Genomic DNA, 24,599 nt, shown 5'->3' on the forward strand with positions numbered 1-24,599 from the left:
ATTTTTAGTAGGTGAACTGCCAACATTATCTACCCCCCCCCCCCAATTTCATTGTTAGAACACCGTTCTATATTCGACTCAGGGGATAAAAATTAATTCATTTCACTCGGGGAGTGAATAGATGTTGGCTCACAACCCTGCTGATACGAGACTACACTCTCTATACTAGGTTGGATTCCACCCTGAAAGCTAACTTTGTCATCAAATAGGTTTAAACCCTTTTTAAATTTATCCTCGATTAAGGCCACTGCTTTAAACCTCCGACATCGTTCAGAAGATCGACGTCAGTTGCAGTCTTCCAGCCCCGACAATGCATCAAACCTATTACACATCCTTAGGCCCCATACAGTACTCCAATTCTGTGCTCCCCCATCGAGTAACATTTTCCTAGGGGCAGGGTATACTGATGGGTAAAAATAGGTCACGGGCAACGACTGAATTACGGTCTGTATGCCTACACGGGTCCAATTGCAAATATATTTAACGGCCCTTCCTGTCCCTAAAATTGGTAATTACACATTCCCCCTCAATTGCCCTTCTCCGCGCCCCCACCCAAACTACTCTTCTAGCAAATAGAATTTCAGCAGATACGTGAGGGGGTAGTGGGCGGTTGGAATTAAGCCAAAAAATACATTTGTTCTTAAGCTCCATGTACGTCTCCCCTTTATCCTGACTCAGATGAGGAACCCCCCGCAAGGACCACCACGTACGGGGCAGATTCAGGTGGGAGGTCGATACATGGTAGGCTTCTAATAGGTGGCATTGGAGGGGAATTATTCACCAGTTGATATTGAGTTACTGGTCCACTGGCTTCTATTGGCCTTACCCTACCACTCTGCGTGGTTTGATTAGATGCTACCGATGTACTAGAAATGGGTTGAGGAGAGAGGTGTGGAGCCCTACCAGGAGCGATGGCATTAACAATATTATTTCCATTCTGGGGAACAGTAAAGTCAACAATTACCCCACTATTCCCCAACAAATTTGCTTGTGTACCTATTACCCAATTAGCCCAGTTTCCACCCCGTGACTGCACCGATGCGAGCGATAATTCTAAACACACAAGTCTACTTTCTATAGTGTCCAATCTATCATAAATTGGGAGACATGTCTTTTTAAAGATAGCTTCCAGCTTGGACCAAAAAGCCGATCCCAACTTATCAGGTAGCGCATCCCCAGGGCTCGGCGATTGGGTATCTGCTTCATCAATGGGTTGGCATATAACGGAGCTGTGTGGAGATATTTGGGGTCGTGCTTATACAAGCTACATTAGCTTTCATGATTTTTGCTTTTCTTCATTTTGCTTGCGTTTGTGCCCCTTTCTGCTTCCTTTTTTGCGTCGAGCTCACCACTGGTTGAAGTGCCCCTGATTTAGAACTGCAGGCAGATCGAGTCTTGACACTAAATGTCGGCGACCTGAGGGGCATGGTGTTAGGAATGGTATTACTAACACCCAATGAAGGAGTGTCGCTTACCGGGTGGCATGGCAAGCTTCCAGCAGACTGCAATAGCTGGTTCCCCTCACCCTCCATAGAGGTAGCCGGTATAACAATGGATGGAGCCAATAGGGGTACTCGGCTACAACAGGGTTATTTAGCTTACAGAGAAGTCACTGGGCGCTCTGCCTGGAATAGACGCAAAGTGTGTCTCAGTTTAAGAAGTGTATGAGGTGCAACTGGCGAGCGGGGAAACCCTCTAACCGCTCCAGAGTATGTCCGAGTTGCCAGACATGCAGAATACAATATTTCACCGGGGGACACTTATTTCATCCTTTTGAACTAGAAGTATACGAATGGATGCTATGTATCTTTATTCAGAAATGTGTAGAACATGTCAAATGTTCTACTGTACATATTTTTGTATCTTTCCCAGCCCTGAGGAGTCGCGAACCCTCTGTTCCTAACGCGACGAAACACGTGTCGGCTGGTTGTGGAACCATTAAACCTTTGAGAACCACAGAAACATAGTGCCAAGAATCTTGATTAATGCTGTTGTCTTTGGACTTACAATACTATGTTGTTCTAATTGAGACACAAATGTAAATGATTTTGCTAGTGTGTGCATAAGGCATTTTTTGTATTGGAGCCAATAGGGGGATTGGAGAGCAAACCGTGGCCAAACTTCCCATAGAAGATCTTTTGTCGAATGCAATATCCAACGATAATCTTTTTTCTGTCAGCTCAATTTCGTGAGCTACGACAGAGGACGCTCTTACGAGAAACTGGTCCAAGGTACCTATGACTGACCCTCCAATAGTGGATTTTCTGGCGTTTCCGCCCGTCAAAAGAGACATGAGTTTAATGAAATTAAATCCAACTCCTCCTGTGGATGGCTGATAGTAACGATTCAATATCAGGCCATCCAATTACAACACCCACGCACACTGACCTGGGTTGCAGATCTTAGGGGTGAGCCCGTCCCGTCCTCACCGTTCTCGAACGGGCCCGCCCTTGGCCCGGGCTTCGCCCGGCGCGCGCCCAAGCCGTTCCGCGAAGCGGTGGCCGTGGCCAAATAAATACAGGTAGGTGGGCAGGAAGAGGCACAGAGCTGCAGGGTATTACGGGGCCGCTGGTCCTCGCAGTCCCGTCACAGCAATCCAGGTAAAGCACCAAGTTCCCAGGTCACTGCTGCGAGCGGCTCCCACGGAGCGGGGTACGCAAGGAGTCTTATGCAGGCAGGTAGGCGGGCGGGAAGAGGCACACAGCTGCAGGGTATTACGGGGCTGCTGGTCCTCGCAGTCCCGTTACAGCAATGCAGGTAAAGCACCAAGTTCCGAGGTCACTGCTGCGAGCGGCACCCAGAGGTTTCTTAAATAATATTTATAAAATAAATAGCCACCTGGCACTAAAATCCTACTTAACTCTTGGCACACAAATACAGCTAAACCCTGTTCAAAGCTTCTTATTTTTGACACTCAGATAGGTTAAGGAAAGAGGATACTAGACATAAATATTACCAACGACAGAAGAGCGTATGGTGATTTGATCCCTTGCTGTTATAAAAGCTGTTGATGCAAACCAACTAACACAGGTTTATCAGAGCCAGCCGGAAATCCCAAAATAATCTTTATCTCACCCCTCCCTTTGGAAATAAAATAAAAAATACAGACTCTCATCATATATCCTGGAGCATATTTAAGTATCACGACCACTCACCCACCTGCTTTAGCTATGCTAGACCTGCCATTCTGAATCTGATTTAGTTTTTTCCTTAATACCTAAATGCTTATCTGACATTTTATGATGTGCAAATGTATATTGAAAATGTTTTGCACAATGTAGTTAGTAACCCTCTTCTCTCCCTGACACCAGCTATTGCAGCATAAACCCAAACACAGCCCATGCCAGCAATGGGCTTCTTTAACCTCTTAAATCTCAGATTTCAGTATTTCAATCTCACTATCAACTGTGTATGGACGGAAGAGCCTCGGCTTGTGTTACCTGAGTATGTGCAATGTGAGAACGGAGCATGAATATGCTGCAGATTTAAATCATATGTTTCTTACATGTCCAATTTTGGTGCAATATAACTCTCTACCTTGAGATCTGGGTTGGCTATGCCACCCCGTTTACAGGAAAGTGTGGGTATTGGGAACATTCTCCGAGCTGGGTTGTCTTACGAAACCCTTTGCTTCTATTATTTCAGGCCTGCACTCGACTATGTATTGCCTGTTCTTGGATTCAAAGTACGAGTCCAAGCATTAATGAATTCTGGATTTTGCTAAAGGAAATTTATGAAAGGGAGATTGCATTAGCTAAAGTTATAGGCCCTTGGTCCTGGCTAAAATTTAAAAGGATATGGTCCAGTCTTCAGTGGGATTAGGGATCCAATGTATTAAGTGGATATATTGATAATATAGTTGTCCTCTTAGTTTTTTCATGCTCTTATGTGTTCTGCTATTGCTAATGCTAATGATTTTCAACGGTCTATCTTTGTAGTTCTTTTGTAATGTATTGATGTTTGTGGCTATAAAAAATAAAAAATAAAACAAAAGCAATGTGAGAACGGAGCAAGGCTGTGCTTCGGTCTTGGGGGTGTAATCTTGATGTGGCATTAGGTGGTAACATTAATTCAGAAGACATACTGAGGTGAGAGCTTGTGCAGGGTCTGACCTATAAAAAGCATATGGAGGAGGTGGAAAGTGTTCAACTGTGAAAACGTTCTAAGTGTGAGTGTGGTGTGTGTATGTATGTGTCTGTGTGTGTGTCATGTATGTGTGTCAAAGATATGTTTTCAGAATACGTAGGATAGGGATATGTACCACTGCTACGAGCAGCTGAAAGTGCCATATTGCATCAATGGATTGTACTTAGTCATAGAATTTTAGTGGTAATATGTGGTCTTTCAGAGTGCCCTTATACAACGCTGTGTCTGAAAATTCTACTGAGCATCACTTGTTGCTTACGCAGCAAACTGCTGGAAGTACCGAGGTGTTAAATGAAGTACATGTGCCAAATGGTGTTGGAATCCATGCATCCTGCACTCTTCAATTTGACTATGGAGCTCAGTAAATACTTGAGATAAAAGAAAACCCAATGTATACATGGAGGCAGTGGATCAAGGCTGGCTTCATAGAGGCTTGAGTTGTGTTTTTGAGGGTTTGAATGTGTTGTGGGATCCTAAGGTGAAAGATAATTGCAGGAGTTCAGTGTTCAGAGCTCCATGGATGGTTAACTCTCAGGCAAGCGACGATTTGAGTGCACTCAACAGCTGAGTTTTGTCACCATTGTACTAGGAAGGAGCGTCAGAAAATTGATGGGATCTGACATTGAATCTGGCAAAGCTCATAGGACCTGCAAGAGGCAGGTGAGAGGTCAATCCATGTTGAATCATCGACCTGAGACAATGAGAAAGTTAGTGCCTTTTAGTAGATTATGGGCTGCACACAGTGGAGTTTTATCCAGATTTGGCTTACGGAGAAGGTATAAAGTAACAGCTAAGTCCTGATGGAATGCAGAATGCAAAGTTGACAAGAATACTTTTAATATGGGCTGGAAGAGAGTACCAGGGTTTTAGTTGTTTGGCAGCAAGAAGTTGTGCATCTTAGATTCAATTTGTTAAAGGGTTGAGATCTGAATCCAGAGTTTCGGCATAGTAAAAAAGCTTTATTTGTCAAGTCTCCTTTTTATGTTGGGATGTAGGACTTTGTAGGGCTGGATTGGCAATAGTTAGAACCTTTACAGAAACTCTTCTGGCAAAAAAGTTGTCTCAATGGACAGGAGAGTTTTGTCAGACACTGCGCCAGAGAGATGAGTTATGTTGACTGCTTTGGGAAGCAGATATTTTTCATCACACTCCCACATGGTACACACGGTTAACTCATGAGCTGAGTGTCATGACCAGACAGTAGGAACATTCACCATACATATTGAAGGGGTGAACTACCCAACCCACTCCCAGACGGAAAGTTAGTTTTGTGTTTCATCTGACACCATTCTACCTACCACTCTTGCGTACAGCCACAGAGAAACAAATTGCTATAAATAGCCTGGGTGACCAGAAGTATCACAAGTTTGTGGGCAAACTGTCCATCTGCCATGTTGGCGGAAATGTCATCCTGATTACACTATTGCCGAAATTTAGGGTGCTGCCAAGGTAGTGGACGTTTCTCCACCAAAGGGGGTGTATCTTTCATGGAAGCAACCTCTTTGAGGGTGGTAAATAAAAGTAAACAATCCTCCAATGTTTGTCAGTGATGGTGGAAATATCACCAGTACACATGGACCCTCGCAATGTCTCTCAAAGTATGAATACACTGCCAGCGCAGACAGAGCAGCTTCTCTAACTTACCTTTTAAAGAAGGTCCATCTCCATTTTCATGGTGGACGTTCATAGAGATAACTCTGCCAGATATATTTGCACTCTAACTAGACTGGTTGGCTTTTCTGTCATAATTTCTGACAAAGTCAACTTTGGTACATCAGAGAGCAAAGAGTAGGGCAGTTATTTATACCACTGGCGATGAGGACAGTGAAGCTGCTGTATAAATTGAATTCTGCGTCAGCACCCTCACCAAATGTAAACTGATAGTATCCAGGCAGTGCTCATTAAATACTGTATAATATATACCATTAAATAACAACCCTAAGCAAACTTGTCAGCTTGAGGGTGAGAGATGCATTCTCCACAGCGAGAAGGAGACATAATGCCTTGAAGCTATGAAGGAGCTGTAGGCATGGGTTTGTGCATGCATTCTTGATACAGAATGTGGAAGCCACCTTTCCTCTTATTCTTCAATCTCCTCTGCAGCTGCAGTGTCACAGACCACGAACCAAAGACCCTTTGCTTCTGTCAGGGTTTAAGCCGAAAATATATTCTAAATGAGTTAGTTTCCTCCTCAATCTGGTTGAAGCCAGCATTCTTCTCAAATAATGTTCCGTATTCCCGAGATTCAGAAATCAAGCACCTCCGGTGGCCCTGCCTTTCTCTTTTTTAGCCCCTAGCTGCTGAAATGCTCTACCCTTTTCTCTGTAGGTCGACCACAATCGTTTGGGCTTCTAGAAACATTTGTAAGCATTCATTTTTTCCACACCTCAGCCTTCTGGTATATTTTTATCTGTGCTTGTTCTAATTTGTATTTTGTATTTAATGCGATTTTATATAGCGCAAACATTACCCGAAGGTGTCAGAGCGCTTTACATAAGAACCAGTTGCGATACATAAGGACTTAGGATTACATGAGTTACATAAAAGATGCAAACAGAAAACAGTTGCAAATGTACAAGTGGTAAAATCACACAAGGAAGAGATACAAGAAGAAAAAATTGCAAATGTACAAGTTGTAACGTCACTCAAGGAAGAGATAGAAATGGATAAACTCTAAGAGTCACCTAGGAATGGTAGAGTGTACAGGTCTACTATATATACTAGTGGTTAGAGTTATCTCTAGATACATGTATATACAAATAGTAGAATTTCTCAGGTTAAGGCCAAAATAAAAAATAAAAAAAACAGGAGAGCAGTGTTCCATTAAGGGGGTTAGAGGGGGGGACGTAGTCACAGCACCAAGGGAGGGTGGGAGTGTTACAAGGGTATGGAGAGAAGGCAAATCAGTGGATCGTCAAGGGGGAAAAGAGGGTAAAGGACAAGGGAATGGACAAGATGGCGGGTCAGGCTCCAGAGAAAAATGTCCGAGAACAGCAGCAAAATGGCGGGCAGGACAAAAGTAGAGAAGTCCAAGAGAGTGACCCAGTGAGTTCTTAAGGTGCAACGGAGTCAAGGGAAACCACTGGGAACTCGCTGCCGCAGCAGCGGTCGGTCCTTACACTGGGCCCCCCTGCAGATTAGTCCGGTGGTTTGTTGGTTGATCCTGTCGCCCCTGAAGCCTCGGAGGCTGAATCTCGATCGGCTCATGAGTCAAGGGAAACCGTTGGGTCCTCGATGCCGTAGCAGTGGTCGGACCTTCCACTGGGCCCCCGCATACTAGTCCGGCGGTTTATCCTGTTCCCAAAACCTTCGGGACACGACCCTGGGTCGGACCCTGCACTGGCCTCCCTGCACATTGGTCCGGCGGTAGATCTCGTACCCTGAACCTTCGGGACATGACCCCGGGCTTCCCTGCATTGATGCTCCAGAAGCGCCCCTGAGACGACCGGGTGTTATCGTCATCGCCCCTGGAGCTGCAGCAGGATGCTGACTGAGCATGCCGCGGTCCTCTCCAGGCCTTCGGAGCTCGCCCCGCCGCAGTTCTCCGCCCCCGGAGCCCTCGCACCTTCCCCCGGGCCACGGACAGCGCGGTATTGTGTCTATAGCTTTATATCATCATCATCACCAGCCTTTCTAAATTCCTTCTCCTTACTGTCACTCCTCCTCCTCCTCCTCACGCCACCCCTCCATACCCTCAGGCCTGTGTGTAAAGATGTAAAGCACCAGACTTGTGTAGTTAATTAAATCTTTATTTCGGAGCGCCGGGGCTTAGCTGTTGCTCGTGGTCGGCGCCAGGCAAACAATATGGCCGCCTTCCGCTTCCTCTCTCACAGCTTCCTGTTCCGCTCTAGAAACACTAGAGCGCTACCACATATCTCCCCCCTTAATGCACAATAAACAAATTTACAAAAGTCTTACTTCCAGTCCATCTCATAGTCCTTGAATCTCTCAGGTACCTTAACTCTTCTTCCTGCTCGAGTCTCCACTCTCTCATCCTTTCTCTCTCCTCCTGTCGTCTTGTGCTCCATCCGCTCTCTCGTACCTTCTGCTTCTCTGTCCTTTGCCTTCTTCTCACTACCTTCTTCGCTTCTGCTTCCTCCTTCTGTTGTCTCTCTCCGCACGCTTTCCTCACCTACTGTTTGTCCTTCTGCACCCTCCTCGTTCTCTCCTTGCCTTTCTCCACCTTCACTTTCTCCTTCCTCGAAGACATGCTCTGTTCCTTCTTCCGTCTCCTCTTCCCACTTCAGTATCTTGCTGCACCTTGCCATTCTGTCCATAGACCATATCTTTCCGTCGCTCAGCAGGGCTGACCGGGCATAGGGCTCCACTACTTTGAGGGGAGGTGAAAACTTGCTTTCCCCCTTTCTCTTCATGATGGCTAGCTTCACCCTCACCCAATCCCCCTTGTCCAGTTCTGTACTGCGAGTGTTTCGTCTTTTATTGTAATGAGCAGTGTAGACTTCTTGTGCTCTCTCTAGATTCTTTCTGACCACCGCCGGTGACCACTTGCTCTGTATCACCAATTTCCTCCATGCTGTGTTGTCTCTGGTGAAGGCTTCTCTACCTCTTAAGATCTTAAAAGGGCTGTATCCTGTGCTCCCTGGCGTGATGCGGTATGCCCAAATCATTTTTTCTAGCTCCTTCTCCCAGTCCAAACCATCTTCAATGGCTGCCTGTATGGTGCCCATTATCACCCGATTAAAACGCTCCACCTGGCCGTTTCCCGCCGGGTGGTAGATCGGGGTGTGCTTCACTTCGATGCCGTTTCTATTGGTAAAAGCGATCCATTTTTCAGAAGTGAATTGGGGACCATTGTCGCAGGTGATGATCTTTGGGATACTAACAACAAAACAGGTATGTGGAGGGTCAAGGGGATATTTAATGACCTGTCTGCTCATACCCCTTAATACAACATATAACCAACAAAGAAGAGCAGACCAGGTCAAGGGAATAGTGTGTAGCTGTACTAGCCAGGGTGCAATAAAAGGATGCGCGCAAAGACACATGATGGTGAAGATCACTGACTATATGAATCCCATCAGACCACCTTCGCGGTGGAGTTTGCGTCATGTGGGATATTTGTTGATCATTCCAAGACGCAACAGGCCTATATAGTGCCGATGCAGAAATGGATGTCAAAAAGATAGTCGTGATAATCATCATAAAGTGATATTTGACTAAAGTGCAGTGCCTAGAGGAAAGTAGTGAGATAAAATCAACTACATCGGCATTGTAAAGTATTCAAGTTGAACTCGATGTGTCAATGTTAAAAACACGCCGGGTAAAGTATTTACCGAAAGGCGCTGTGAAGAACGGTCGACATGTTTCAGCTCTAGGGGCTTTCCCCCAGCTTTCTTCAGGACCATAACAAAAAAAGGCTACTACAACCCAAAATGAGATGTTAAATCAAAACCCAATTATGTACTAAAAAAATGGGTACATATCTACCAGGAACCATCAAAGTTGAATGTCCACTGGAAGGAAAGGAGATCATCTTCTTCCTAGAAAATAGAGTTTGATTTACAACAACACCATATGTCGAGTACGCATCCAGATATAAACACACAGGCCGCACAGACAAAACACACTTGCATGAATAATTGACATTCTGCATTTATGGAAAAAAGCTTAATAGCTCAAACAACATGAGGCATTTCCGCATGATGCTACTCACCCAGCCTTGTGTGGGTGAAGACCTCACCTCACCCGGCAACCGCTCGGGAGTGTGAGACCCCGCTCTATAGTGTAGATAAAAGGAAACAATGAGTACCAACCCTATAGCTTCCAAGCCAATTGCTCTACACAGAAACCCAACATACGTGTGAGAGACCCCCTACTGTTCAAACCTCACGGACCTTACTTTAATGTGCACGGCACACGTGCTGGACCCAGCTAATATGATTCCATCAGACACAAAGACATACTCAAGTCCAATCAAGTTGGTGTTGCCAATAGGTTATAAAGCATATATACCTATAGAACGCGGTATGTGTTCATGTGTGACCTAGCGCTAGTAATTCCAAATTACCATAGTCCTGGATGATGCATTTACCTAATGATATTAAGCATCAAAGCCATTAGTAATTACCTAAAGATGCATAGGCTTCACGGGCCGTCATAACTAGACAGCGCAAGGTTCCTCAACCTAACCACAAGACTCCACAAAACGAGATATCCATTCCTACTCTTACAAGTTCAAGTTAACTTCAGCGAGACAAGCAGGGAACTAACCTGTCCGTCGGTGACTCGGATGGTGACCCGAGCGGAAAAGGAGGTGTAGGAGAGGCCACTTGCCTCGTTTATATAGCTGCCTTTCATTTAAAGAAGTAGCCACAATCGCCATTGCATACCGGCAGACTGTAGCGTGAACGGCGAGACACCGCTCACACGCGCATGCGCATTAGCGCATTACAGATACAGAGCGTCAGCGCGTGCAGAGAGACACTGCTCTTGCGCACATGCGCCGCGACATGGAGCTCACAGACAGTGATGAAAGATTCGTTACTGTCTGTGAAATGATTAAAGAGCACAAAGTGACAATTAATGGGGACAATGGTCCCAAGGGTGCGGGTCGAATGAACGACTCCCGATCTCGATATTAAGGCTTTTCCCACTCTAAGAGCTCATATTGAATAGTCAATAGGGTCGTGAAAGCACCATAAGTATTCGTTTATGTCAGATTAGGACCATATGTAAGTGTCCTACGCCCAATGAGTGTTAAAAAAGGAAAGGGTGGATGCGGTCTTCTCGAATGGAATCCAGATGTGGTGGAGGGGCTAGAACCCCGAGGTGCAGTCAGAAAAATTTTTAATCTCTGTGGAATCACTATAAGAGAATCATCCACAAAAGACTGCTTATCCTGTGGAGTACTGAATCTCCAGGTGATAACTCGTAGTAAAGTTATACAGGGTCACAGTTAGATAAGGCAAAGGATGGCCCATAGATAGTAGGTGCCAAAAATAGGGTTTCTCAGAAAAAGGGGTTACATTCACAATTATGTTAGGTGAGCCTTAAAGGATGCAACCAGAGGTGCGTTGCGTCCATTGACAAAAGTGACCCGCAACTAAAAAGTTGCTCATAATACTAACAACAAAACAGGTATGTGGAGGGTCAAGGGGATATTTAATGACCTGTCTGCTCATACCCCTTAATACAACATATAACCAACAAAGAAGAGCAGACCAGGTCAAGGGAATAGTGTGTAGCTGTACTAGCCAGGGTGCAATAAAAGGATGCGCGCAAAGACACATGATGGTGAAGATCACTGACTATATGAATCCCATCAGACCACCTTGTGGATGATTCTCTTATAGTGATTCCACAGAGATTACAATTTTTTCTGACTGCACCTCGGGGTTCTAGCCCCTCCACCACATCTGGATTCCATTCGAGAAGACCGCATCCACCCTTTCCTTTTTTAACACTCATTGGGCGTAGGACACTTACATATGGTCCTAATCTGACATAAACGAATACTTATGGTGCTTTCACGACCCTATTGACTATTCAATATGAGCTCTTAGAGTGGGAAAAGCCTTAATATCGAGATCGGGAGTCGTTCATTCGACCCGCACCCTTGGGACCATTGTCCCCATTAATTGTCACTTTGTGCTCTTTAATCATTTCACAGACAGTAACGAATCTTTCATCACTGTCTGTGAGCTCCATGTCGCGGCGCATGTGCGCAAGAGCAGTGTCTCTCTGCACGCGCTGACGCTCTGTATCTGTAATGCGCTAATGCGCATGCGCGTGTGAGCGGTGTCTCGCCGTTCACGCTACAGTCTGCCGGTATGCAATGGCGATTGTGGCTACTTCTTTAAATGAAAGGCAGCTATATAAACGAGGCAAGTGGCCTCTCCTACACCTCCTTTTCCGCTCGGGTCACCATCCGAGTCACCGACGGACAGGTTAGTTCCCTGCTTGTCTCGCTGAAGTTAACTTGAACTTGTAAGAGTAGGAATGGATATCTCGTTTTGTGGAGTCTTGTGGTTAGGTTGAGGAACCTTGCGCTGTCTAGTTATGACGGCCCGTGAAGCCTATGCATCTTTAGGTAATTACTAATGGCTTTGATGCTTAATATCATTAGGTAAATGCATCATCCAGGACTATGGTAATTTGGAATTACTAGCGCTAGGTCACACATGAACACATACCGCGTTCTATAGGTATATATGCTTTATAACCTATTGGCAACACCAACTTGATTGGACTTGAGTATGTCTTTGTGTCTGATGGAATCATATTAGCTGGGTCCAGCACGTGTGCCGTGCACATTAAAGTAAGGTCCGTGAGGTTTGAACAGTAGGGGGTCTTTCACACGTATGTTGGGTTTCTGTGTAGAGCAATTGGCTTGGAAGCTATAGGGTTGGTACTCATTGTTTCCTTTTATCTACACTATAGAGCGGGGTCTCACACTCCCGAGCGGTTGCCGGGTGAGGTGAGGTCTTCACCCACACAAGGCTGGGTGAGTAGCATCATGCGGAAATGCCTCATGTTGTTTGAGCTATTAAGCTTTTTTCCATAAATGCAGAATGTCAATTATTCATGCAAGTGTGTTTTGTCTGTGCGGCCTGTGTGTTTATATCTGGATGCGTACTCGACATATGGTGTTGTTGTAAATCAAACTCTATTTTCTAGGAAGAAGATGATCTCCTTTCCTTCCAGTGGACATTCAACTTTGATGGTTCCTGGTAGATATGTACCCATTTTTTTAGTACATAATTGGGTTTTGATTTAACATCTCATTTTGGGTTGTAGTAGCCTTTTTTTGTTATGGTCCTGAAGAAAGCTGGGGGAAAGCCCCTAGAGCTGAAACATGTCGACCGTTCTTCACAGCGCCTTTCGGTAAATACTTTACCCGGCGTGTTTTTAACATTGACACATCGAGTTCAACTTGAATACTTTACAATGCCGATGTAGTTGATTTTATCTCACTACTTTCCTCTAGGCACTGCACTTTAGTCAAATATCACTTTATGATGATTATCACGACTATCTTTTTGACATCCATTTCTGCATCGGCACTATATAGGCCTGTTGCGTCTTGGAATGATCAACAAATATCCCACATGACGCAAACTCCACCGCGAAGGTGGTCTGATGGGATTCATATAGTCAGTGATCTTCACCATCATGTGTCTTTGCGCGCATCCTTTTATTGCACCCTGGCTAGTACAGCTACACACTATTCCCTTGACCTGGTCTGCTCTTCTTTGTTGGTTATATGTTGTATTAAGGGGTATGAGCAGACAGGTCATTAAATATCCCCTTGACCCTCCACATACCTGTTTTGTTGTTAGTATTATGAGCAACTTTTTAGTTGCGGGTCACTTTTGTCAATGGACGCAACGCACCTCTGGTTGCATCCTTTAAGGCTCACCTAACATAATTGTGAATGTAACCCCTTTTTCTGAGAAACCCTATTTTTGGCACCTACTATCTATGGGCCATCCTTTGCCTTATCTAACTGTGACCCTGTATAACTTTACTACGAGTTATCACCTGGAGATTCAGTACTCCACAGGATAAGCAGTCTTTTGTGGATGATTCTCTTATAGTGATTCCACAGAGATTACAATTTTTTCTGACTGCACCTCGGGGTTCTAGCCCCTCCACCACATCTGGATTCCATTCGAGAAGACCGCATCCACCCTTTCCTTTTTTAACACTCATTGGGCGTAGGACACTTACATATGGTCCTAATCTGACATAAACGAATACTTATGGTGCTTTCACGACCCTATTGACTATTCAATATGAGCTCTTAGAGTGGGAAAAGCCTTAATATCGAGATCGGGAGTCGTTCATTCGACCCGCACCCTTGGGACCATTGTCCCCATTAATTGTCACTTTGTGCTCTTTAATCATTTCACAGACAGTAACGAATCTTTCATCACTGTCTGTGAGCTCCATGTCGCGGCGCATGTGCGCAAGAGCAGTGTCTCTCTGCACGCGCTGACGCTCTGTATCTGTAATGCGCTAATGCGCATGCGCGTGTGAGCGGTGTCTCGCCGTTCACGCTACAGTCTGCCGGTATGCAATGGCGATTGTGGCTACTTCTTTAAATGAAAGGCAGCTATATAAACGAGGCAAGTGGCCTCTCCTACACCTCCTTTTCCGCTCGGGTCACCATCCGAGTCACCGACGGACAGGTTAGTTCCCTGCTTGTCTCGCTGAAGTTAACTTGAACTTGTAAGAGTAGGAATGGATATCTCGTTTTGTGGAGTCTTGTGGTTAGGTTGAGGAACCTTGCGCTGTCTAGTTATGACGGCCCGTGAAGCCTATGCATCTTTAGGTAATTACTAATGGCTTTGATGCTTAATATCATTAGGTAAATGCATCATCCAGGACTATGGTAATTTGGAATTACTAGCGCTAGGTCACACATGAACACATACCGCGTTCTATAGGTATATATGCTTTATAACCTATTGGCAACACCAACTTGATTGGACTTGAGTATGTCTTTGTGTCTGATGGAATCATATTAGCTGGGTCCAGCACGTTATATGATGATCTTTGGGATGCCTTCACTGACAAATGTGGCACGCAAGAAACGTATTACCGCCTCGGTGTCCACTCGTTCCAAGACTTGTAGTTCGGGCCACTTGGAATACTTATCGATTGCAACCACCACGTACTTCTGAGTACCCTCCTTGTCTAGGACTGGCCCCATTATGTCCACTGACAACATTTCCCATGGGCCATCCGGAATCGGAAATCTTCCCAAAGGCGGTCTCATCATGCTCTGGGACTTGTCTGACCTTGCACAAGACTCGCATGTGCGCACGTGCCGTTCTACTTGCACATCGATGGCAGGCCACCAGTATGCTTGTCTGGCCAAAGCTTTCGTTTTCGTGATACCTTGGTGCCCTTCATGCAGTAAGGACATCAAACGCTCCAGAATGTTCCTGGACGGTACTACCTTGTCACCTCGGAGTAGGAACACCGAGTTCTCTGCCAACGACAGTTCCTCTCTGACCTCCCAGTATCTCTTCAGTTCCTCCTTCAAGTGTCTCTTCTCTGGCCATCCATGGACTACGTATCCTTTCACGGCCTCTAGGTCTGTGTCTTCCTTGTAGGCCTCTTCCCAGTCCTGGGCGCTTATCACTTCCTCAGTGTCTTGGATGGTGGCTACCATGTAACCTTCCCACTCTTGCCTCTCTTCGCTCCTTGCCTCGTCCATGGCTGCCGCCCTACTCAGGAAGTCGGCCACTTTGTTCTGTGGCCCCGGAATGTGCTCAACCTCATAGACAAAGTCCAATAGCCGAAGGGTCATCTTGGCGATTCTCGGTGTAGCATGATCATGTCCACTTGATGTCAGGACACGAACTAGGGGCTTGTGATCGGTTTTCACCAGGAACTTGGCTCCCCACAAGTATTGCCGAAATTTCTCCACTGCCCAGACCACTGCCAGCATTTCTTTCTCCACCACGCTGAACTTCTCTTCATTGGGCGCCAACGAGCGAGAGGCGAAGCTGACCGTTGACATCTCTCCTGACTCTGCTCTCTGCATCAGTACCGCTCCGAGGCCGCGGTCGCTGGCGTCCGTGGTGAGAATGGACTCTGCTTTTGGGTCGAATCCCTTGAGGGGAATGGCTGTGCCCATTTCTTGCTTGAGCGCATCGAACTCCCTTTGCTCTTCCTTTCCCCACTGGAATCTATTCCTTTCCTTGAGCAGTTGTCGTATATAGTGGGTCTTCATTGCAAAATGAGGAATGAATTTGCTGTAATACTCGGCCATTCCCAGGAATGACCGAACATCTTCCTTCTTTTCCGGAGTGGGCGCCTCCCTAATGGCTCTCATGTTTGTCTTCTTTGGGGTTATTCCTTGTCCGCTCACTTCATGGCCAAGGTACGTGACAGATTGGACTTCCAAATTGCATTTTGTCCATTCAGCAGTCAACCCGTTGTCTTGCAGTCTCTGTAACACCTTGTGTAGTTTTACATTGTGATCTTGCTTCGACTTCCCCATTACCAGAATGTCATCCTGGAAGAAAAGGACATCTTTCAGGTCTTTCAAGAGTTTGTGCATGATCTTCTGGAAGACCGCCGCGGCTGAAGCTAGGCCGAAAGGCATCCTCACGAACTCATAGCACCCGAACGGTGTTATAAATGATGTGAGGTGGGTGCACGTCGGATGAAGCTTCACTTGATGGTAGGCCGACGACAAGTCCACCGTGGAGAACCATGTGACATCTTTTGTTTTCGCCAACATTTCACTGATGCGCGGTAAGGGGAATTTGTCTATGACAATGTTCTTGTTTAATTCCCTTAAGTCCACGCAGAGACGTACCTTGCCGTTTGGTTTCTGGGCAACAACCAGGGGAGAAAGCCACTCTGCGCTCTCAATCGCCCTGATGACACCTTCCCTTTCCAGCCTGTCCAGTTCTGTCTGCACGGCCTCTCTGCTGCGGAACGGGATGTTCCTCACTTTGTGCACCACCGGCACCGCTCCTTCTTTCAGCTTGATGAGGTGCGTGTATTTTCCCAGTTCACCAATCTGTCCGTTGAAGACTTTGGGATACGTCGTCTGCCACAGCTGCACATTTTCTTTGACCTCCATGTCCATGAGTAGGATCTTCTCAATACCACCTGGGTTGAGCTGGATCCCCAAGGCTCCTTGATCTTTCCAACTCAGCACGGACGGGCCTCTCTCTGCGACATACAGCTTGCACTGTGCGTGACGGCCTCTAAACTCAAACATGAGTGGACAGTATCCCAACATGGGAATCTTTTGTCCGGTGTAAGTAACCGGTCTCACATCCATGGGCAAGAGCGTTTCTTTGATTCTCGACGCAAAGTTGTCCTCCCATACCCGTCTTTGAACGATGGATATAGGCGCTCCACTGTCTGCAATCATCTCCAGGGGTACTCCCCCCTATGTGCATGTCGAGCCGGGGTCTATCTGAGTTGGAACCATCCATTTCTAAAATTTGGACATCAATGTACAGGAATTCTTCTTCCTCCACCTTGTCTTCTTGATCGCTGGAATCGTCTCGCTGATCTTGGTCCACCAAGCGCACTACGGCGTTTTTCGGTTTCCTGCGACACACCTTCTCGTAGTGTCCAAAGATGTTGCAGTATGAGCATCTGGCCTTGAAGGCGGGGCACGCCTTGTCGTTTCCCAGATGGGCATTGCTACCACACCTGTAACATTGGGGTTTTCCTGTTTTGTGTGACTTGGTATCCGCTTGTGATCTGGCGGAGAAATCAGCTCTATTTCCTCCCTGGTTCTTCCGTGTCTCATTCTGCTTCCAACGATCGTTTCTATTTGGCGCCATTACTTTACATACAGTTTGCGACTCCTGGGCGTCTCTCTTCTCTGCCTGAGCACACCTTCTCGATAGCTCGGCTTTCTTGACCATCGCCCAGATTTCCTTGAGTGGAGCGTCGCCATTCACCCACAATTTCTCCTGTATGTGGGAACTGGAAGTGTGCATAATAATCTGGTCCCTGATGAGTTCATCATGCAGTCCCCCAAATTTGCACGTGAGAGCTAACTTCCTCAGTGCTACGACGTACTCGTCAACAGACTCTCCGCTTTTTTGCTTCCTCTGAAAGAAGTTGAATCTGTCAATGGCGACACACACCACAGGCCTGTAATGTGCCTCTAAGTCTTCGATGGCATGATCAAACACCTCAGGGTCCCCTGCGGCTCTCTCACCTTTCACAATGGTGTCATATATCCTGAGCCCTTCTGGACCTAAGTTATGAAGCAAAATCTTCTTTTTCCTTTTGCTCGTAAATTGGGTGTCTCCTTCCTCTTCCAGTGCCTCCAGATAATTAAGGAAGTACCTCTTCCAGTCTTCCCATTTTCTTTCCGGTTCCCCACTTTTCGTTAGGAATGGGACTAGTTGGGTGAGGGACGTGCTCTGGTTGGCCATGGCTGGGGCGTTCCTCCTGACCTTAGCTACAGTGACTGTTTGTCTGGCCGGACTTCCCGGGGCGTCTTGTTCCCCTCCGTCGTCCTCCTTGTTCTCTCCCTCGCTGTCCTCCCCTAGTCCACCCTTTGTGGTGATAGATGCTGCTTGCGAGCTGCCTCCTGTCCCTGGACACGATGGGCCTGCAGACTCCGCCAGCGTGCGCCGCTTTGCTTTGGTGCCTGGACACTAACGAGGGCCCACAGTGATGTATTGAGCTTGGTACCTTGATGTCTCTCTGTGGTTGTCCTCTGATGCCCTGCTGTGCACTCTTCCCCTTCTGGGTGCGGTTCCACTGGGCAGAATCCGTTTTTGGGCCCTGGTGTCAGTTTTGGGCTCCCCCCCTGGCTTGAGGGTGTGCTGGTTCCCTTTCGCGCCACTTTGCCGCTCTGCTTGGGCTCCTCTGCCGCGCTCCGTCGATCCTTCGGTGTCTCACGCTAGATGCGTGCGCTCGCTGGGTTCTCGTGAGCGTTCGGGTATTTAAGCATCCCGACTCGTCGCCATTGTAAAGATGTAAAGCACCAGACTTGTGTAGTTAATTAAATCTTTATTTCGGAGCGCCGGGGCTTAGCTGTTGCTCGCGGTCGGCGCCAGGCAAACAATATGGCCGCCTTCCGCTTCCTCTCTCACAGCTTCCTGTTCCGCTCTAGAAACACTAGAGCGCTACCACACTGTGCCCACTTATTTAGGAATCGATTTTACTAAAGCTGCTCAGAAGGTGGTGGTAAATGATTTGAAAAAGCATGAAACTGAGTGGAGCCCGAGTGCTGTTTCTGCTGCTACAAACCCTTATCATATTTCTTTACCTACTCTTTTTCATACACAATGCGAACACATAACTTTAAGAAAAACATTTATCATTTCATATATCTTTATTTCGGCATTTTACCATAAAAGAGTAGAGAAGACAGTTAAAAAAAAGCAGTATTCAGGAATGATAGTTCATAGCAATATTACATACATGTTAGATAGTTAAAAGCGTATCGACTAAAATGTTACAAAATCTCTAAAAAGCGAGTTTTATCAACTAAAAACTATACACTATCATACATTTGCAATTAGATGTCTACGCTTATGCCACATAAACATTTATCATAAATACTTTCAATGAATACAAAGAGCAATCTTTAAAATTTGGTGGTTTTTGAAATCCTCTATTTAAACCCACATAAAATAATTTCCTCCATTATAGGACTAGTTTTATGGGAATGAAGCTGCAGGATCTTACTACGAATCAACACGCTCAGAAATGTGGAGTGACTTACCATCGGATGGCTGTTCCCGCGTTGTCTGAACTGAAAGAACTGAAAAATAAAACGCATATAGTTTATATGAGCGGAGGGGCTGTGCAACGTCATAGACGCGGACGCGGCGCGGGCGCTCCTTACGTTTCATGAGGAGCAGAGGAATGATTAAAGCTGGAGCCATCTCGGACCGACGCGGCGGGCGCGTGAAGGACCGACGCGGCTGGAGCGTGCCAGGACCGACGCGGCGGGCGCGTGAAGGACCAGAATGTGGTGGCAGGTAGGGATGAGTGTGCCTATGTTCCTCTTTCACGAGGAAGTGAACTAAGAGTGGCACGAGCTGCAACAGTTATAATGTTTGTTTGAGACTTTTAAAGGAAACGGCTCGAGCTAAGCAGTTTTTGCAGCAAGGGAAGGGCAATGGGAGTTCTCGTTTTTTCCAGCCCTTGACGTTTTAATGTATAGAACGTGACCTTGCAATGACTATGACATACCGAAGACCGGCCTTCACAAAACTTTCATTGGTCAGTTGATGCATACACTCTATTTTGCACTTGGTAGGAGGTGCATGTCAGACCAAAGTAAGATGTCACCAGAGCCCTCTTTGTATTAAAAAAAATGCTGGTTACAGGCTACATTACAACCCCTTCTGGTGGCTCCTTCAAGATGTTATTGTGGGGACAGTGCAGCAGCGACCACGCTACTCGAAAAAAAATACTCTTCTGCACATAGAAGCCCAGATGTGGAACCTGAAGGCAGAAAGTGCAATTGACTAGACCCACCACATGGGAGTGTGAGGCATTGGATGGCCAAATGCACAGAGACACTCCATGATTTTATTTTGCAGTCTTTAGCGTTTTCTGTAACTCCGAGAGTTAACAAATGTGCTAGAGACATCCCTTTTGTTGGTAATGCTGCATTCTAGTAGGTCTGAGTGAGTCCAACGCACATAATTGTGAGTGTGCACTTGCACACTCCTGGTTCAGGTGCTACATTTCTTTCTGGCCCTGGTTTGATCGCACCTAAAACAGTGCGCTGTCGCTTGTGAGAGATATTGTTTACTACAAGGGGATTGGAGCCCCCCCCCATTGCTTGCCATTCCTTGGCTTCATTGTCACTCTTATTTATTACTATCTAATTGTCCAGCGCATGCCACTTTCACTTCCTCTTTTTTCGTGTAGAGCATGGACGATGAACTAATTGCTTTATTTTGATTAGTTTCGTTCCACTGCTTGTACAGTGACCCAGGTATTATTTTTCTTTCTTCTTCCTAGTTGTCATGTTGATTCTTTTTCTTTCTTCTTCCTCAATGTGTGTGTTGCTTCTTCATTTCTTGTTATTCCTTGTTGTCCATGCTGCTTATTCCATCTGTCTTCTTCCCTTCTATCCTCTTGTCTGTTTGACTTTTCCTCTCCCACCTCCCACTCTCCCAATGTAGTGTTGCTTCTTCCCTCCCAACTCCCACCTCTCGTTATATGTTGACTCTTCCCTCACACCCTCCTGTTGTCTGTGTTGCTTCTTCCTTCCCACACTCCCATTGTCCTTGTTGCTTCTTCCCTCCCACCCTCCTGTGGTCTGAGTTGCTTCCTTCCTTCCACCTCCAAGCCTCTTGTTGTTGGTGTTGGCCCCCACTTGTCATAAGAAAAAAAAGTACTATGACATGCCACCACTGGCTGCGTCAAAGGGCACTGAGGCACGAGAGAGGGAGTCTGGTGTTCTAGGGCACTGGAGCAAATGGCTGTGTTGTTATTTATGGGAAATGGCAATCAGCAATCTGTGTTCCAGGGCATGGAATACACTAATTGCTACGTTGGAAAATGGGCTTTAGCATACAGGCTCTGGAGGGGCGCACTAAACATAGAACATGGTGCACATGAGGCTTGCCACATCAATGGTACCCTTTATGTGTACCCCTTGTAAGAGAGGGCACAAGAAATCAGAGGTATCCTTATTGTACCTCCAGGAACAGAAACTGTATCCCCCCAGAGAGCTTCCCTGGACTCCAGGCTAGGGGTATTCCAGCATAGACACTTACAGTGCAGCAAAGTCGTACTGTCATGTTTGGCTTGGGAGTGCCCTGCACTAAGCTATTCGGGTGAACTGAAGTCCTCCTTGAGGGACTATGTAGTTTGTGCCTGCACTAACTCAGCGAGAGCCTTCAAGGCCCCTCAATGTATTTGTGCCAAAGAAATACAGGGCAATCTCTAATGTATGGACTCTTGGAGGGTTAGCTTGCAAGTTGAAGACAGAGCTAGTTCTATGATAATGGTACACACTACATCAGTGTGTGTTGGGAACACAGAAGTGAGGGAGGGCACCTGGAAAAAACAGTACTGTGCATCCATATGCCAGCCATTTGTACTACTGAATATCGACACCAACATTATTGAGATAGAAGAATATCGAGAGACAAAATATCAAAAGATAAGTGCATATAGGGAAGTATAGATTTACTATTCCTAACTCCACATCTATGTACCTTGTAGATATATGTACCACGTAGGTACATATATGTTGAGTGATATAAAGAAAATCTACACTTAATTACCTGTCAATATTTATTTTTGATACTTTGTCCTCGATATTCTGTCGCACCAATATTGTGGGTACGATATTCAGGGTGCACACCAATCCAGCCCTGGTGTTAGAGAATCTACATGGTGTTTAGTCTTTTAGAGCATGGACGGGTCTGTCTGGTGTTTTAGCGAGAAATACAAAAGAATAATCAAGGGTGCATCTAAGTGCATCTTATTTTTGATCACTGGGCCACTTTAAACCTTTTGCAAATCAGGGGTAGTCCTGCACCAGGGTGAACAGCCCAGCCCAAACTGTCAGGACATGTCCCCTCTTAATGGGAAAAAGCAATTTAAGACTGGTTTCAGCCATGTGGGATCTCACCAGTGTGGCGAGGACCCAGCACTATGGCAAATCAGGCACAGGACCAACCGCTGGTCATACCGATTGCACTTACGGCTGACAAATCTAGAAACATCAGATGGCATCCCCCACTACAGGGCCGGCCTAAGCCATGTGCAAGCTGTGCACCTGCACAGGGCCGCCAAACCCCAGGGGCCGCCACGCCAATATATATCCTTAGATACATATTTGCGTGGCGGCCCCTGGCAGGGATTTGGCGGCCTCGGGCCCCCTACCTACACTCCCTGCTCAGGGCCTCCGTGAGCCTAGAGCCGGCCCTGCCCACTAGCTGGAAATTGTTGCACAAGAGCACATGGCTGTGGCTTTGAAGTTAATATTAGGAGCGGAGGGTTCATCTTCAACTTGGAGGCTGGATCGGACAGTCCTCTTAGATATGGAATATGTAGGTATCTTGAGGAGTGAGGTACAAGCATTTTTGGAGGTTAATGAGGGCTCGGCTAAAGTGGAAGTTGTCTGGGACACCTGTAAGGCTTTTTTGAGAGGGAGGTTGGGAGCACAGGGCGCCAAGAGGAGAAGATTATACCGGACTAAAGTTCTGGATTTGGAGACGGAAATTCGCACATGGGAGGAGGCAGGTGTAGGCTCAGGGAGGGGAACGCTGGGTGAGGAGGAGGTAAAGAACAAGTTGTTTGAGTTAAAGCTAGAATTAACATCTATATTATCACAAAGAGTTAAGGAAAAATGGGAGGCTAGTCAGCTAGCGCATTTTTCATATGGTGAAGGGTGCGGTAAATTGTTAGCTTGGAAAGCTAAGAAGGACTTGCTTCGGAATCAAATTAAGGGGGTTAAGATTTCAGCTACGGGGTCTTTGATTACTGATAGCAAAGGGATAGCAGAAGCCTTCCACACATTTTTTGAGGATATATATAGGGAGAGTTTACACCCGAGGCTAGAGGAGATAGAGGGATGGCTGCTGGAGATAGAGCCACTTGCCGAGGATCTGAAGGTGGTGCTAAATAACGACATAACGATAGAAGAGGTGGTTAAGGTTATTAAGGAGAGTAAAAGGGGGAAGGCAGCAGGACCAGATGGCCTCTCCTCTGAAGTCTATAAGGCCCTAGTAGAAGAAGTGGCTCCGGTATTGTGTAACTTATTTAATCAAATCTTTATGGGTGGAGCAGCTATACCGAGTACATGGAATGAGGCCACTATTTCTTTGCTACTTAAACCTGGCAAGTCCCCAAGATCGTTAGATTCGTACAGACCTATATCACTCCTTAATTGTGATTATAAGATCTTCACAAAGATTCTCGCTGATAGGTTAAGTCTAGTGATTCCTAAATTGATAGATCAAGATCAAAAAGGCTTCATTAGGGGTCGCTATCTAAAAGAACTAACTTTCGCTCTCATAGGCATTATAGACATGGCAGTTACAAACGATCTTCTCTTGGCGGTAATCGCTTTAGCTGCCGCCAAGACCTTTGATCGAGTTAATTTTGTTTTTCTAAAAACTCTCTTACAACATCTTAATTTGGGAAAGAGATTCACTGACTCTATCTTTTCGCTCTATGACTCTCCGACATCCAGGGTTCTGGTTAATGGATTATTAACTCCACCCGTGCAAATTATGCGCGGGACGAGACAAGGGTGTCCTCTGTCACCATTACTGTTTAATTTATATATAGAACCACTGGCTTGCAGAATAAGGAACTCAAACAGGATTCCGCCTTTTGGGGGTCGCAAATTGGTAAAAAAAAATAGGCCTCTATGCAGATGATATTGTTATTTTCTCCTTAAATTTGCATGATTCTTTGGATGCCCTGACAGATATCACCAAGGACTTTGGAGCTGTCTCTGGTTACAAGATCAACCAGGCAAAAACTGAGATTATAGCTTGGAACTTGTCCACAGAGGGGTTAGTCACTAAGGCGGATATGAGAAACCTGGGAGTGAGGGTTACTCACAAGATTGCGGATTTGGCGAAAACGAATTTCTTTAGAGTTAAACAAGAAGTTTCGGCCATGCTTAAAGGATGGATGAATTTACCTTTGTCGTTTATGGCAGAACCAATTTAGTGAAGATGATGATCTTGCCAAAGGTAACTTTCCTGTTTGAGGTTATTCCGCTTGGATTTCGAAAGGAGTGGTTAGCTAAGCTCCAGAGCGAGATAGCTTCTTTTATCTGGGCATCAAAGGGGTCACGACTTTCGTGGAAAAAAATAAGAAGGAGGCTTAGTAAAGGAGGATTGGCTGCCCCGGACTTGCAAATTTATGCGTGGGCTTTTGGGTTGAAAAATTGTAGGATGCTGTTGGGTACCCGCTTTCAGTCACCAATAGGAGACTTATTTGGTGTGATGTTAAAGAATGGTGGTTATACAGACTTTGGTTTTTTGTATAAGTTCTCAGATCCT

At 46.0% G+C, this 24,599-nt stretch overlaps 1 protein-coding gene across 3 annotated transcripts in view; it reads right to left on the reverse strand.

Moving 5' to 3' along the window:
- The window catches only part of MILR1 (mast cell immunoglobulin like receptor 1), a 213,733-nt gene extending 194,120 nt beyond the window's left edge, over nucleotides 1–19,613 (reverse strand). For all 3 annotated transcript variants that reach the window (XM_078654343.1, XM_078654344.1, XM_078654342.1), the window contains exons 1-2: nucleotides 19,457–19,613; nucleotides 19,334–19,372 (exon numbers count right to left, since the gene is read on the reverse strand). In XM_078654343.1, coding sequence (XP_078510469.1) covers nucleotides 19,334–19,372; nucleotides 19,457–19,496 — 79 coding nt within the window. In that variant the 5' untranslated portion in view covers nucleotides 19,497–19,613. The remainder of the gene's footprint in view (nucleotides 1–19,333; nucleotides 19,373–19,456) is intronic.
- Nucleotides 19,614–24,599: the final 4,986 nt, after the last annotated feature.

Source organism: Lissotriton helveticus, chromosome 7 (assembly GCF_964261635.1).
Source record: "Lissotriton helveticus chromosome 7, aLisHel1.1, whole genome shotgun sequence".
Classification (NCBI taxonomy): Eukaryota; Metazoa; Chordata; class Amphibia; order Caudata; family Salamandridae; genus Lissotriton; species Lissotriton helveticus.